The sequence below is a fragment of the Haplochromis burtoni genome, unplaced genomic scaffold, assembly GCF_018398535.1.
Source record: "Haplochromis burtoni strain Fernald_Lab_line unplaced genomic scaffold, NCSU_Asbu1 Contig_170, whole genome shotgun sequence".
NCBI classification, from domain to species: domain Eukaryota; kingdom Metazoa; phylum Chordata; class Actinopteri; order Cichliformes; family Cichlidae; genus Haplochromis; species Haplochromis burtoni.
The window spans coordinates 658,502-673,833 of NW_024582531.1; the positions used below are offsets into that span (position 1 = coordinate 658,502).

General features: G+C 41.3%; 1 protein-coding gene across 1 annotated transcript in view; it reads left to right on the forward strand.

Moving 5' to 3' along the window:
• Positions 1-15,332, forward strand: part of dntt (deoxynucleotidyltransferase, terminal) — a 98,000-nt gene that overhangs the window by 43,011 nt on the left and 39,657 nt on the right. The window contains exon 8 of the mRNA XM_005933588.2: positions 2,738-2,840. Within this exon, the coding sequence (XP_005933650.1) occupies positions 2,738-2,840 (103 nt within the window). The remainder of the gene's footprint in view (positions 1-2,737; positions 2,841-15,332) is intronic.

Below are 15,332 nucleotides of genomic sequence, written 5' to 3' on the forward strand. Positions count from 1 at the left end.
ATATATATATATACAAAACAAAATACCCAATATATAGTATTGTCTTTATATATATATAAGTAACTAAAATTTTATGTTCTGAAAGAAGCAGAAACAGGCATAAACTTATACAATCCCACGTCTTCTTTCTGTCTGATGAATGGCAGCAATATACTTCCTACTTTTGTACACGCACTTCTTTTATCCTGTCGATTTATGTAACTAATAATACATAAGCTCTATGTGTGTTAAACTGTAGGCTTGCTGTGTGTATCAAATCAGTTTCACTCATAATGAAAATTTGTTGAAAATGTTTTTTAGCTTCAAGTATGAAAATCGGACAGTGGGTGGTCCTCATACAGAAAACAGGCAACCGGGTTTTAGAAAGCAAAAATCAGCCAAAAACAAGAGGGAGATGCTAATTTCTGAAGACATTAAAACTGAAATAATTCTTGAACCGAAACCTTCTTCAGCATATCTGTGGTCACCGTATGGCTTTGATAACCAAAGATATGAATTTAGTGGTTCCTAGTAATAGCCTGTTTAATAAGTTGAGACAGTTTCCTGGAGATTAGGCAGGCGATCAGAGTAACAAATGCTCTCTGATCTCTATGTCTCTGATAAGTGGGAAAATAATAAAGCCCCCTGGAAATGCCACAAGGTTGCCGTGGAAAGATGATTCCCTTCACAGGCCGGTGTCCTGTATGGCAGTTTTTTGCTAGCCAAAATTAAATTGGATTTTAATATTACAGTGAGTTATTGCTAACAAAAATCAATCAAACAAACAAAAATTAAATTATAATATAGAGATGGGAAAAATGCCAGAACTCAAGGCTTCGTCAAAGGGGAACGGTGCCACCACTGTGACAACACCCTTTGGTTAGTCTCATTGTGAAACCTCACAAAGGTTGTTTGCGGTTGATAATGCACACTTACAGTCTACTGACGTGTCAGTTGCATAGTGAAGCACACCCTGCTTAATTCTGCTTTTTGCCTCAATCCTGTTATATTTAGTAAGAATTGAAATGAGCAACTGAGACTGTAGACTCATAGTTCACAGGAGCAGGTTTCCAATATGGTTGGACTCAACCAGCAGTTCTCACTGACGTCACCCCCTGCTGGCCATTACAAAAAGTGAAAATTAGTCTATAGCTGGGAGTTAGAAAACTATATGGGACTGTATGTCTGTGAAGGTTCTCAGTCATCCAGGTCATTGTAGTCTAAGGAGCTTGGAAAGAAAAGCACCTCTTTAAGTTGCTTGAAGATGTTTCACCTCTCATCCAAGAAGCTTCTTCAGTTCTAGGGTCAAATGGTTGAGAGTTCCAGATTTAAGTCCTATGAGAGTGACCCCCAAGAGGGACATGGACCTCAGGAAATCCCATGATAGGTTGGGGCTAGGTTTCACAGTGAGTTCACTCGAAACCTTGGCTGATTGTGACCTACACCCGTTTTCACACCTTGGCTCGTGTGATTAGATAGAGAATCAATAGGGGGTCCGTGTCCCTTTTGGGGGACACTCCCTTAGGGCTTAAATCTGGGACTCAACATCATTTGACCTTAGAACTGAAGAAGCTTCTCAGATAAGATGTGAAATGTCTTCAAGTAACTTAAAGAAGTCCAGATGCTTTTCTTTCCAAGCACCTTAGACTATATGGACTGTAATTTCCAAAGAATATCTACACGCCGCATTCGCACCATCAAGCCCGGGTTTAGTACTAACTCCGAACCATGTGTATTCTGAAGAAGCCAACAACTAAATCGAAATAAAAACAGTTGCTCAAAGTGTACACAAACTGACCAGTGACGCCAGCACCCCAGTGTTTGCTTGGGTCCACATGTTTAAATTTGGTCACTCAGTCAGCCTGACAGTCCTTACTGTTTGATCAGGCTTGCCTAGTGTGGTTGGGTGTGAAAGATTTACGCGTAGTGCAACACGCTTATTTGACATTCAAAAGATTTTGATAAACAAATGTTGTGACGCTCACTTCTGTAGCAGGACGGTTTCCTCTGAGCGGGGTACACGGGGATAAATTTCAGTAAGTCTACAATAGATTTCCGCATATTTCTCGCGTTTCCTCTGATTAGTCTGAATAACTCGCTGCTGTGCCGTGACTTAAAAGGATAGGCTTCTAATAAAAACGCTGCAGAGAAGTGTATGATAATTTACTTTTCAAGCGACAGAAAAGTAGGGTAGGAAAAAAAAAACTACATTTGCTCCTCCTGATTAAATAATGGGGATGCTTTTGCTTTTCTTGCTCCTCTGCTCAAGTGCCTATGGATCCAGTGAGCCAGACAGAAGCTTTGATATGCCTTTTGTGCACATATCTTCTGCCCATACAGCGGTTCCGTCCAGAGCTTTTTCTTCTGCCAGATAATCACTTGATAATCACTCAGTACTGCAACATCTCTTATGTGCAGTTGTGCTGACAGAGTAAATGCACTGTGCAAGCCTATTCAGGGTCCATATGGGTCCGCTTTATGACACCGATCCAAGTAGAAAATGATGATTCTCATGAAAGTTAAAGCTCTGACAGCTGAGGCAACAAAAAGGGTTTTTACACTTAGCTACTGAAGGGAAAAAATTACTTGTTTGAATAATGAAACAAAAGAGACAGTGCCATTAGCTTGGCCTGTTCTTTTAATAGCACCGTCTGCCACCCTCCCTCTTCATCAGTTAAATGCTATGACTAAAAGGTAATTCATTTCATTATTTCCAGGATACAGTGAGTGGGTAACTGTGCTATGTCTTTGTCTCCAGGGGGAAGGATTTTGGCCACGATGTAGACTTTATCGTGACCACACCACAACTGGGGAAGGAGGAGCGTCTTCTCACCAGCGTTATTGATAGACTAAAACAGCAAGTAAGTATGTTGTTTAGGTCTTTCTTAAAGCATAGTATTAGTATCCTGAATGAACACACTATAGGCTAAAGTAAATACAAAGATCCAATATTCTTGAGAGGAACAATAGACTAAACACAGCAATGCTAATATTTTTTTTGAAACCTGTGTTTGTGGAGTGCCTGTGTGTTAAATTTTTAATAAGCGGGAGTTCAGAGCAACGTTTGAACACTGCTTTGCATTTGATGTTAAATCACTGAGACTGGTTTAGGTGTCCATCTGTGTTTCTATATCCTGCATTCATAAACAATCCCTTTTTAATTAAACCCACCTTACATCCTGGGCCATGGTGGCACAGCAAGCTCGCACCACTGCACTGTGATGAGGCACATGCAAATACAGAAAACATCTTTATTGACTGCACAACGCAAGGTTGGCTTTGAGGGGGGAAAATGAGCAAATGCAAAAATTCCCAAGGAAATACATGAAGGTGCGAGCGGTAGTTCAGACTACAAGGCAAGTGTTTCCAGAGCAGCACCAAAGCAGTGATAGGCACAGCTGAGACAAGTGCTTGTTGTTCCTGCATGCTGAGTAATAGAGATATTGAAGCCAGCTATCTGTCGGCGGTGTGGGAAATGTGAGAATGTGGAAGGCTTTTGTTTGTTTTAACATTCTGGTGGCGTGATTCATACGTCATTGCAGACATCTGTAATTATGCTTATATTAAGTCTTAACCTAGATTACTGAGACTATTCATAGCTCAGTTCAGGTTCTGCAGTCATGTGATTTCTAACCACATGTTATCTTGTCTGCCATGATGGAAGCGTGATGCTGTAAGGTCAAAAGAATAAGGAGCTACCCAGGCCTACAGGCTGGTCTGCAACCATCTGGCAACCACTGGTCTTGAGGGAAAAACATTTATCCCCCGTTGGTAAATTGTTGTTGGAGTTTGATGGCAGTTGCTGTGAAATCAGTTGCTAAAGCCTGAGTCATGCAGGCCTAGAGACCAATCAGTGACCTCCTGGCAACCATTAGCTGGTTAGGAAAAATGTGTATTTCCCAAGCAGTTGTCGAAAACTTCCTTGCAATTGCTATGGTTGCTAGGAGAGCTCAAACACTTGGAAACTACTCCTTCAAAGTAAAAGGTTTAGTTTTACTTTGAAGGTGAATGTTGTCTGTTTTCTGTTGCTGTATCACTTCCATTACGCTGGACAACTCTTAAGCAATGCACATATGACATCACGTGAAAAGTCTCTTAAGACAAAGTCATCAGTAATAACCTGCGTTGGTATCCAAGTTACTGCATCTGAATCCCTGCTCAGGACTGACTGCTGTCATATGTTGATGCACATTTGACATCATTTTTCAGTGCGCACGGTAAAAGAACAGTACATCAGCCACCTGTTTTCCCAGCCCTAACCGATTTGTTTCAGTGATGAAATGGAACCATGTAGTTACCAAGATGTCTAGCCAAATAGCAACAAAACTAAACATCAAAGGATATCTTGCAAATCTAAAATCAGTGGATTTTATGAAACAGCAGCATCTGATGCTTTTGCAGTGAGGATGGATTGTGTCCTCCATGTTGCAATTTTTAAAACATATCTGCAAGTTTTTAAAGTTTTTAATAGTCAGGTAGTAGATGAATTATCAAAATCTGGTTTAATAAACCATATGTTTGTGGTTGATAAACCCAATGACATCACATATTGTGGGTTCTGTTTCATGCTTACATTTGTGTATCTCATCAGACTGTTTTAACTGGCAGGCCATAGCAGGCAAAGTGCTGAAAAACTCAACATGTTCGCTCATTCTCTAACACCACGTGAACATCCATCCATCCTTCTGAACATATTCAGGAATTTTTGTGCTGCTTTGGAAATAGATTTGAATTGTAATCTCTGCGTTTTGCAGCCGGTTGTATTATTTGTGTTTTGCCTATAGCATGGTTTCTCCTAATCGGTATGATGAACCCCTCAAGGCTATAACAGTGCTGAAAAAGAAGCACATAAAAACCCCCCAAAGAGCCATGCTTAGGGTGCACACAAACATCAGTGCACCAAATAATGCAACCATGTTCAACATAACCACAGTTGTAACCATGGAGAATAACAGTTAGAGTAACAAACAAGCTTCTCATAAGATCATATTAAGCCCACTGTTATACTGCAGCTCAATACATTGCTAAATTAAAAAAGGATGCACCACAAAATCTAGGTTGAGAATAAAATATGTTTCTTACGCACCAATTTGCACATTCCTAAAATTCTGGCAACAAACCAAATTTTTGTTTATTACACTGTCCCTTAATCTTTTCAAATTTATTTATTTATTTTGTGACATAAAACATTTCAGTCTTCAGTTAAATGATGAGTAGCAGAGGGTTTGACTTTTGACCTAGGGGTGGAGCAATCTTTTTAGGTGCCAAAACTACATGTGACAGAGTGCCATCTACTGCTGAGAAGAATATCATTTTTATGCATGTTTGAATTGAAACAGAAATATATTTAAAAATTGTGCATGTTCAAAAACATCTGAAGAAGTATTTTATGTTGTTTATAGACAGATTCTGATTTAATGTATTTACTACTTAGTTTGTTGTCTGGGATGTGTAAGCAAATCATGCACTGGAAAAGTATGCAGAAAATTGCAGGAAGTGAGGGCGAGGACATTTTATGGGAGGAAAGAATATGATTGAACAGTTAAGGTCATAAGGTCACTGCCTTGGTGAGGACAGCGAGTATGAAAGGATCCCAGAATCAGGCCTGAGGAACACTTTTTTTAAGATAACTTTAACTGAGATTATGGGTCAGTTAAAGGCTATACATATGTGATGTGTGTGGGGAAGCAATAGTATTCATGTTCATGTGTGTGTGGGAATCGGTAGTTTGGAGCAGACTTTATGAAGGTACCAGGATGCAATACTACTCCAAATGACAGATATGTGACATCCACCTCTGATTCATAAAGTTCCATACAGACTAGTTAGATACATTCAGACACATAGAAACACATACAATCACACATACAAACCTATATGTAATGCATGGTATGGCAGATAACACAGACACACAAACAGCAACACACACACAGCTATTTGTGATTTATTACTTGGGAGTGGTTGTGGCTCACCTCCTTGACCAAAACCACATCCAACTAATTCATAAAATTCATACAAATCAGCTGCTGATTAAGTATCCTTGTAGCAAGATACTGAACCCAAGTTGCTCCCAGCGTGTTCAGGAGAGTCTGGACGTTAGATAGAAAGTACGTAGATGTAGAAAAGGTGCTTGTATGAATATGTATGATTTAATGGAATATCTTCAAATATGGGTAAAAAAGGGCTAATTCTTAGCACCCATTTGAACATTTTCCCCTGACTTTATTCCTATGCTTGTGTGACCTACATCAATTCTGTTTGATTGGGATCTGATGGTTGTGGAGGAGTCCAGTGAACTCATTTCCATTTTTAATAAACTAGTTTGAGAGGAAATGAGCTTTCTGACCAGGGACCATTGTACCTTCATTCACTACTGCTCGTAGATGACAGTAGTGGTCCTGGTTCCTTCTGCTGCTTTAACCCAACTGCTACAAGGTTTGATTTGTTGTGCATGCAGAGATGCTCTTCTGCATAAGTGGGTATAATGAGTTACTGCTAGTTACTTGAGTTACTGTTTCCTAACTATCACCTTAGGTGTCTGGCCATTCCTCTCTGACCTCTGGCATCAACAAAGGATTTTCACCCAGAGAAATCCTGCTTGTTGGATAGGTTCCCTATTTCAGACCATTCTCTGTAAATCCTAGAGATGAAAAATCAAGGTAGATCAGCAGTTTGTGAAATAAATAGAACATCCCATCTAACCCTATCTCTATTGTGGGCAGTGTGAACTGTTCCCTAGATCTTTCACTCATAGGGGTTTTTGAATCACTCTTTGTCTGGTCCCTCACCCAGGACCAATTTGCCAAGTGAGACCGTACTAGTGGGCAAAAGCCTCCCGACAACATAGCTCCTGTGGACCCCTCCACCACCATAAGTCAAGTCACAGAGGGGACATGCATATTCTGGCACATAATATATATATATAACTGTTGCACTATATGTTGAAAAACCTCCTGAAACCAAAAGCCAGTCTTTCACTCGCGGTCGCTGTAAGATACTGAAGTTTTCAGCATGATTCAAAACTAAATCACTTAAAGGAGTTGGTCAATTTTTCATGATTCAGAGCTGTGTCCTTGGAAACACAGCTCCCTTTTTTTGTGAAAATTAGAGAGAAAGAAGTTATTTAGTTGCCTGCAATGAAAAGAGATTTGGAAGATGTGAGTGATTCTAGGAACAAAAAAGTACAATTTAGCAGTTACATTAAGAACTTATTTTAGGGCTTTCAAGGACCATGGTCAGCACTGGATGCCCCATGGTGGAAAATGGAGCCTTTAATGGAAAATGGGCAAAAAAAAATGAGAAGTGGCTGAGAGGGGAGAAGAAAAAGAGAGACAGAGAAACAGACAGTGACTGTGAGCAGAGTGAGGAAATATACGAACAAGAGATAAAACAGAGAGACACAATGTTAATGTCGGATTATGTTTACATAAACACAGTGATTTAATTACTGACTGTACTCAAATGACAACAATTATTTGCTGCTAATATCATGGTAATGTGACAAATATCAGTGGGTTCCAGAAGTGCTCTACTTCAACTTGTTGCATAAAAGACATTTGCAATTACATGAAACTGGGGTGTTAAGCACAACAATTGAAACAAATATCCAGGGTGTTTAAATTATAGATAGACGTATGCAGTATTACACCTACCTCCTCTAGTTTTGAAGTTTTTATTCTGTGCATGGGAGGAGGAAATCAATGAAGTAGGCCAGGTTTATTCACCGTCTACTAGTTCATTCAGTTATGGAACTGCTCAACAGATTGGATACATAGTTAGATAACTCTGAGAAACAGGAATAAAATTCAAATGTGATGGAAAACTTTTTTTTTTTCATCCATGAATAATGTCCTTGTGATTCGTGATTATTGAAGAGCAGCAGGCTTTAAAGCTGTAGTTCCTAACTTTCTCTAGTGGCCTAGTTAGAAACTGTGAAAAGTCACGGTGCCAAGAGACACATGAGATTTTTACTAACCTAACAGTCTTGAATAAAACTATTAACTCATTCACTGCAATTGACGTCTATAGACGTCAATTGCAGTGAATGAGCAGTGGGGAGTTACCGGATTTGAAAATGGCTGGCAGTGAATGAGTTAACACAAGAAGACATTTTTAAATTCTGCGACTCACATTAATAACTTCTCCCACATCTTGCCTCACTGCGCCGATGTCACAAGGGCCAGATTATTTTAAAACACCTGATTATACGAGGCCAATAAACACAGGTGTTGTTTCTCACTGATCTAACAGATTTAACACGTGTCCTTGCAGGATCCTGAAGCTCTCTCCAGTCTGTACATATCTGAGAGTGTCACTTGTTTTCATGTTGTTTCTATCACTTTTGACTCTTCCTAAGACTGGACTTTTCCTTTTCTTGCCTCGTTTCCAAATTTATTGGGGGAAAGTTACTAATTAAACCAAAGCCCTGTCCTTTTGCTGCTGCAAAGTTCTTCTTTTGGAGCCAGAATTGATTTTATTTGGGGAAGAGGGTAAAGTGGTAAGCAGTGAAAACAAGCTAGCTTGGTGTGCAAGCTTGGATTTATAAACCGATGCACGTACAGTACAAGTTTAAAACCACTTCTCATTTCTTCATATTTTGCTTCCAATGACCCAGACTCATAATTTTTTTAAAAGTGGTGTTGAGCAATAGTTCTGATGCCTTTTCAAGTTTTTCTTTGGAACTTGGCTGCTTTATCCTTTTAGCTCGGAAAATGCAGCTAATTTCAGCTGGAGATATGTTTTTGTGTGCTTAACTTTCAGTCATTCAATCAACTGTATACTTGTACTCAGCTGTAAACATGGTTTTAATGCTGTTTAGTTAGGCATAATAACACTGAGTCAAAGGTGACGGATTCACCTTTGGAGTCAGCCTCAAGTGGCCATTAAAGGAACTGCAGGTTTTGGCATTTCCTTAATGCTATATTCTGGTCAACCCCAGAGATTGCTGCTGGTTTGAAGCATAAAAGTCAAACATGTTATTGTTTTTTATCCCCCGTCAAAAAAACATATATTAAGTCTATTGAGCTGAAAATGAATGAAATCCGTGGTGTTCTGTCTTGGTTTAAAAATCATGTTGAGTACATACAGTAGTCTCATCAGTGGCTGTACATGAAGCTGAGTTAGCTGAATTGCATGTTTTGCTGCAGGTGTTTTGTCTGATACTCCCCAACAAAGAGACACTGCCCATGAAAACACCAAGAAAACATTTCCTACTAACAGGACTAACTGACATCCCAGTCATTATGCCTCCCTTCAGTGCTGCTTGCTAAAAAGTCCCTATTAGTATAATTGCAGGCAGATACCTCTCCTCTGAGCAGGGTGACACATGCAGGAGAAAAACTTGATCTGTAAAAGGCCATCATGGACAGTGTTGGTTAGACCGGTTAGATAAAAACGGGCAGCACAAGAAAATGTGGATGTGGAAGGACTTTTCTTTGTCAACACTGTCTTCAACCTTGCATAAATGCATAGTTGAAGAGGGTCATGAAAAAGAGATGAGTGTTTGATAAAGAGCAGAATCACGCTGCCTGTTCTAGTCTAGTCTAGTCACTGACTTCTTTTTTGACATCGCTGGGGTTTAAAAATAAACCCTTCCAAACCCTCCAACCCTCCTCCATCCCCACCTCCGCATCTCTGCACTCCTTCAGAGGTCCATCCTGACGATAATTACCTCCTACTTATTGCATGTTATCGCGCAGAGCTCTCACCACTTGCAGCCACTTAAATCCACTATAGGCAGAGGCAGCGAGGTGAAGGTGTGAAAGGATGTGCGAATGTACGGGGATAGGGAGGCAGAATGGATGTGAGACAGTGAATTAGGCAGGTAAGGGCAGGTGTTAGAAAAGGCTTTAGAAAGCCAAGAAGGGACGGCGTGATAAGACCGGAAGCTTTCTTCTCAGCAGGGTGGGCAGAATGGGGATGGAGAGGGGACCGTCTGGAGGGACGAGGACACAAGAGACAGTGATTAAGTGGAGGTAGCAGAGGTTGACTCTAAGTCGTGTAACCTTGTCATCTGCAATCGAGCCCCTGGGGGCAGACATGTCTTCACTCAGGCCTAATATCATAGGCAGCCCCTGGAACCCAACCCATCCCCCCTTCATCCAGCACCCCTCCACAGCCTGAAGGGAGTTAAAAATACATCCATCTCCAAACGTCCTTGTAAAAAGGGGTTCATCATTTTTTCCCTCCCCCCCCCTCATTGCCCACCCCCTTCTACTGCTGAAATTCTGAAAGCATAACTTGGGGGCAGAAGCAAGGTCAGCCACCAGCTTCTGTGGCAGACAGATGAGATTCAGCTTGGCCCCGGCTATAGCGACGAAGAGACGGAGAGGGCCATGCCTCATCCTTTGTCCATCTATCATCTCTGTCTCTAAATACTGTTTAAGCAGTGCTTTGCAAAGGCTGAGGTCTGCATGCATTGCAGTCATTATGATGCCATTCAACTAAGGCTTTATTGTTCTGTGTTTGGTCAGCATGCTTGGTAATTGGAGAGTTTTCCCTGTGGCTAAATCAGTGATTCAGACAGAGCTGCCCATACGGCCGAGGTTATTCGGCAGTCACGGAGGCTTAGTCAGTTTGAGATCTAAATAAAATTGGATCAGTAATGGCTCCTCCGACTGACACTGAGAGGACGCACATGCGGACAGATGAACAAACCGCTTTGCTTTTATTTCACAAATCAGTTTCTTTCATTCTGGTGAGGCCCTGTATCAAAGTCAAAGTGCATTTCAGATGGTCCTGGCTAACACGCTAATCTGCAACTTGAAGGCAGGGTTTGATGTCGCTTTTTTGCGAGTCAGAAAGAATGCAAGATGAGATCAGAGTGTGCCCGATAAGGATGCTGCTGTCTTCTGGATGCAGGTGGCTTCTGCGTCCACTCATCACACTCTCAAGAAAATACCTGGTGTAAATCATCAAACAAGAAAAACACTCAACCTTCTGATCACAATTTCAAAAGTCATGTTCACTTGAACCCCCCTCCACCCAGTGCTCATAGGCAAAAGCTTTCAGGGGAAAGATTATCTCCCTGCTGTCCTCCTCTGTAATTCCCTCTGTAAACAGTTCTGGTGGAATAAGCTTACTCTCAGATGCTCGCTGACAGTACCTGCTGTGTAGGAGATGATTACAGAGCGCTATTGGGCTAAACAGCCCCCGGCGATGCTGAGACGGGGAACTTCATGACATCCTGTTTTTATGTTGGATTTGTGTGTCTGCGTGTCAGGCTGAAAAGGGAGAGAGTGAGAGAAATCAGTGCCGCTGTACTGTACTGCATGTGTGTAGGCAGCAGGGCCGCAAACCTCATCCGGCGAAGGGCATCCGCATTCAGGTACTTAATGGTCTGTGCAACTGTCACCATAGCTCATTAATGCTTTCTCTGAAGGCATCAGCGTGATTCAAAGCTGGAGAAAAAAATTTCTTTTTTCAGGAGGGGTCGGAATCAGTGACCTACATTTGCGGCCTCCTGAATCAGATGCGCTGCAGACGTTCTCCCACAGCTCGTCTCAAGTGTGGCTCAGGGGGATTTTAATTTCAGATTAGTCAGTATTTAAGTGCTTTTATGCTGTCATTCTGCCCTCATTATCCAAGTGAGAACTGTCACTGCCTGTAGCTAAGCTATTACTAAATGGAAAGGGAACTTTCCTGTCCGTGCCTTTTATTAGAAGGCGAACGGTTATCTGTAATTGCACAGGGAGAGCGGTCCAGGGGTGCAGCAGCGGGTGACATCGTAGATTTCTTTTGCCTGCAGTTGCACAACACATGAGCTCACTCCTAAAGATAATTAGAGGAAAAGGGTGATTTCTTTGAGATCTGCTCCCTGGTGTGTCACAACCTAAGGTACCTCAGCGCCCTCCATCTCGGTGGCCCCCGTGGGGAGAGCTGTCCTCGTCTGATAACTCGTGCCGTTCGGCGGTCAGGCAGAATTGTTTAGTAACGGCTATCTGGGCTATGCTGACAAGGTGTTTAATGTTTCGTGATTAACCTCAGTCATCAGTTGGACAGGCAGAGTGGCTGCTCACTGCACTCTATTCCCCAATTATTGCTCTTTAAGGAGAGTGAAGCAAATTTATGGCCAGTGAGAGGAGAGTAGTATCCCAACAATTACTCTGGGTGCTGGAATTAAATTGACAATTTGTAATCTTAATCGCCTTAACACTGCTACACCCAGGGAGAAGCGAATTCGGCCAGGGCGAGGTCCCGGGAAATCAATTCATGGACTATCTGTCTTTTACCTCTCTTTCTTTCCCCTATCTACTCGTTTTTCTCCAACCCTCTTGCACTCACTCCATTTCACTCTCCTCTACTCTTATGGCTTTGTTTCTCATCAGTGATCCTCTCTCTTCAACGCACTGACATCTTACTTGGCAGAGATTTTCATTATCTAAGGAGTGGAGCCATTTACCAGAGAATGGGCTCCAGCCATCTACTATTGCTGACTGAAAGCTTGTTTCTCTATTGGGTCTTACACTCATCCATTCCCCCTTTTTTAGCACTCTCTAGGCCCATGACAAGTCTGAAAACATGCTCACACACTGGCCCGAGTTCTTTCCCTGGTATTCATAGCTTTACTGATGAAAGCCTGTGTGCACATTCACGACCACTGTTACCTTCTAGAGCTACTTTTTAGAGCTTTATTGAAACAGTTGAGACTTTCACACTAAGACTCTCAGTTTAACCAGTAGACATATTTCATTCTCTAATTATTTTATGAGTTTTAACCTGATGGATTACCACAACTCAAAGTCAGTGCTTTTTTTGATCGTACAGTATAAATTTCAATAAATCAATGTAAATATTTAAAAGCAGGAACAAAAGACTGAAAGAAGAAGCTTTACAGGCTTGGTGATGATGCAGTGTTTTATTTCTTTTAACAATGACAACCAATTTCTCAGGATTTCGTCTAACGTCAGATTATACAGATTTAGAGTTCTGTTTCTTTTCCTTTTGAGATTTTTAAACATTTGATATGTAACTATTCAGATCAACAACAAAAACAGACAATCAACATGTGATGCTAGCATCCCAATGCATCAAGAATGTGCCTTGAATGAACTTTTCCCTAAGTAGGACACTTAGAAGGTACTTGGAGAACTGACGGACAAGAACTAGTGTAGATGGGCACCTCAGGTTTTCAGGCTTTGTGAGGTTTTCCCAGTTATGCCATTTATTTGTGCTAAACTGCCACTACTTAATGTAATGTTTGTAATGGAAATTAGTTATTCATTTTTAAATGTTCCAGTATTATGAGTATATTTTAAATCCACAGAAGATGTATGAAAAGGGTAATCCATCAAATTGTAACCACTGAACCAATGAATTCTGTTTTGGGGGCCAAATGTGTCCTTTGGCTGCTATTTGACTTGGTCTAAGCCCTGTGAGACTATGCCTCAGCACAACATTTGACACTACATGATAATGTTGCTGACACCATCACAGTAAATGGCGATCTTTAGTGGGTGTAAAGATCGCACTGATGTGAATCCTTTTACAGTTTCTGAATGGAAATTACACGTAACTTCTAACTCATCACGCTGGCATCAGAAGTCAGAAAATCTCAGAGGCACTTACATTTAATTTAAGGAAATTGTGAATGACTATACCAATGTTCATGGCATTCTGTCCATTAAAACCTTAAATTAGTTTGCTCAAAACCATAGAATCACTGTACTTCACACCCTTTACCAAATTGGTTTTAAATTGTCATTTCAGTCTGGTCTATTAGATTATTTAAAACAGACATATTTCCCACATAGCAGACAGGTCTGGCCCGGATTTGGTGTCAAACCGGTCCTGCTGACTGACTCCTGGCAATGTAAGTGGTATGTCATCCAGATATGGGCCAGGCCTGGCACAGATGGCGCTGTTTATGTGATGGCATGCCACATCTGGCCCGACTGTGGTTTGTTTTATGTGGCCCAGGCTCATAGAAAACAGGTCTGGCCCAGATCAAGCTGGCACTTCTGACTGACTGGTGTCATGGCAGGGTGTATGTCAACCAAATGTGGGTCAGGTCTGGCAATGATGGCACTATTTATGTTCCTAATTTTATTTTAGTTAGAAGGCCCAAATGCCATGTTGCAATACTATACTGCTATGGTAGCCAACTTTCAAAAGCAGGTTTGACAGGTTTGTGAGTGTACACTTTATCCAAAACCTAGTGAGGGTTTACTCATGTTTAGCACTGGGTGGCTGTAGCTTATGAGTGGTTCAATCACTGGCTCCTCCCGTCTACATCTCAAGAATGTGAATGTGTATGAATGTAGTTAGGAAGCACTCAAGTTAGAGAAAGTGTGTGATTGGGTGACTGTGGCATGTTGTGTAGAGCACTTAATAATGATGAATAATCCATGAGAGTAGAAAAGCGCTATATAGGAATCAGTTTACATGGCTTGATTAAGGTACACATTAGGCTGACATCTGGGGCCAGAGCTGAAACTGTTCTGGGCCAGCAGTGTGTCTGCAACTGGCCCGTGGCTGCACACAACTTACACATGGCCCACATCCCACAAAGAATGACGGTCCTTTGGTGGCGCAGATCTGGTTTGCCAGAGGTTACACATGGGCCAGCACAGAACCAGCAGTGTGTTTGCAACTGGCCTTTTGCTGGCCCATGTGTGGGCCACCTCTGGCAAACCAGATCTGGGCCACCAAAGGGCCGTCATTCTTTGCGGTATGTGGGCCATGTGTAAGCACATTGTGTGGGCCAGATCTGGGCCATACCAATTTTGCTATGTGGGTTAATGCTTAACATTCAATTATTATCTCTGATTTAAGTTCCAGGTAAGAATTATTTTCTTTCAATCACTGCTGTCTTGATGTGAACGTAAGCTAATCTGATGGGGCAATTTTAAATCTTTACATTGCTGGCAATAAACTGTGAAACATGAAACACAAAGGTGTACCACTTTAAGAACATAATGTGTCATGTCAGGAAATTTCAAGTGTTTTGCATGCCTTTTCATGTGGTTCTGTAAAGGTCAGCGGGATGATTCTTGCTTCTTATGTATTTTTTGTTTCCCCATCTTGGCTTGAGGAAGAAAATTGTATTAATGGATGTGATGGTACAGGAGAGCTCACCAAAGTCATTACGATTCGTCCTTCCTTCTATGGGGACCATATATATTTTTGCTAAATTTATGGGCCAAACAATTTTTAATAATCCGGTCTGCACAGAAATGTTTAGCCTGTCCAACAGACACTTAACAAATCAGGAGTTCATAGGTTACTTCCCTTAAAATGACAAATGCGACCCTGACAGTGATCACAGTTTAGGTGAAGACCCATTAGGTTATCATTGTGTGCAAGTTTCACTACTAATAATTCTTGTGAATGACCCTTCAGTCATTTTGAATATT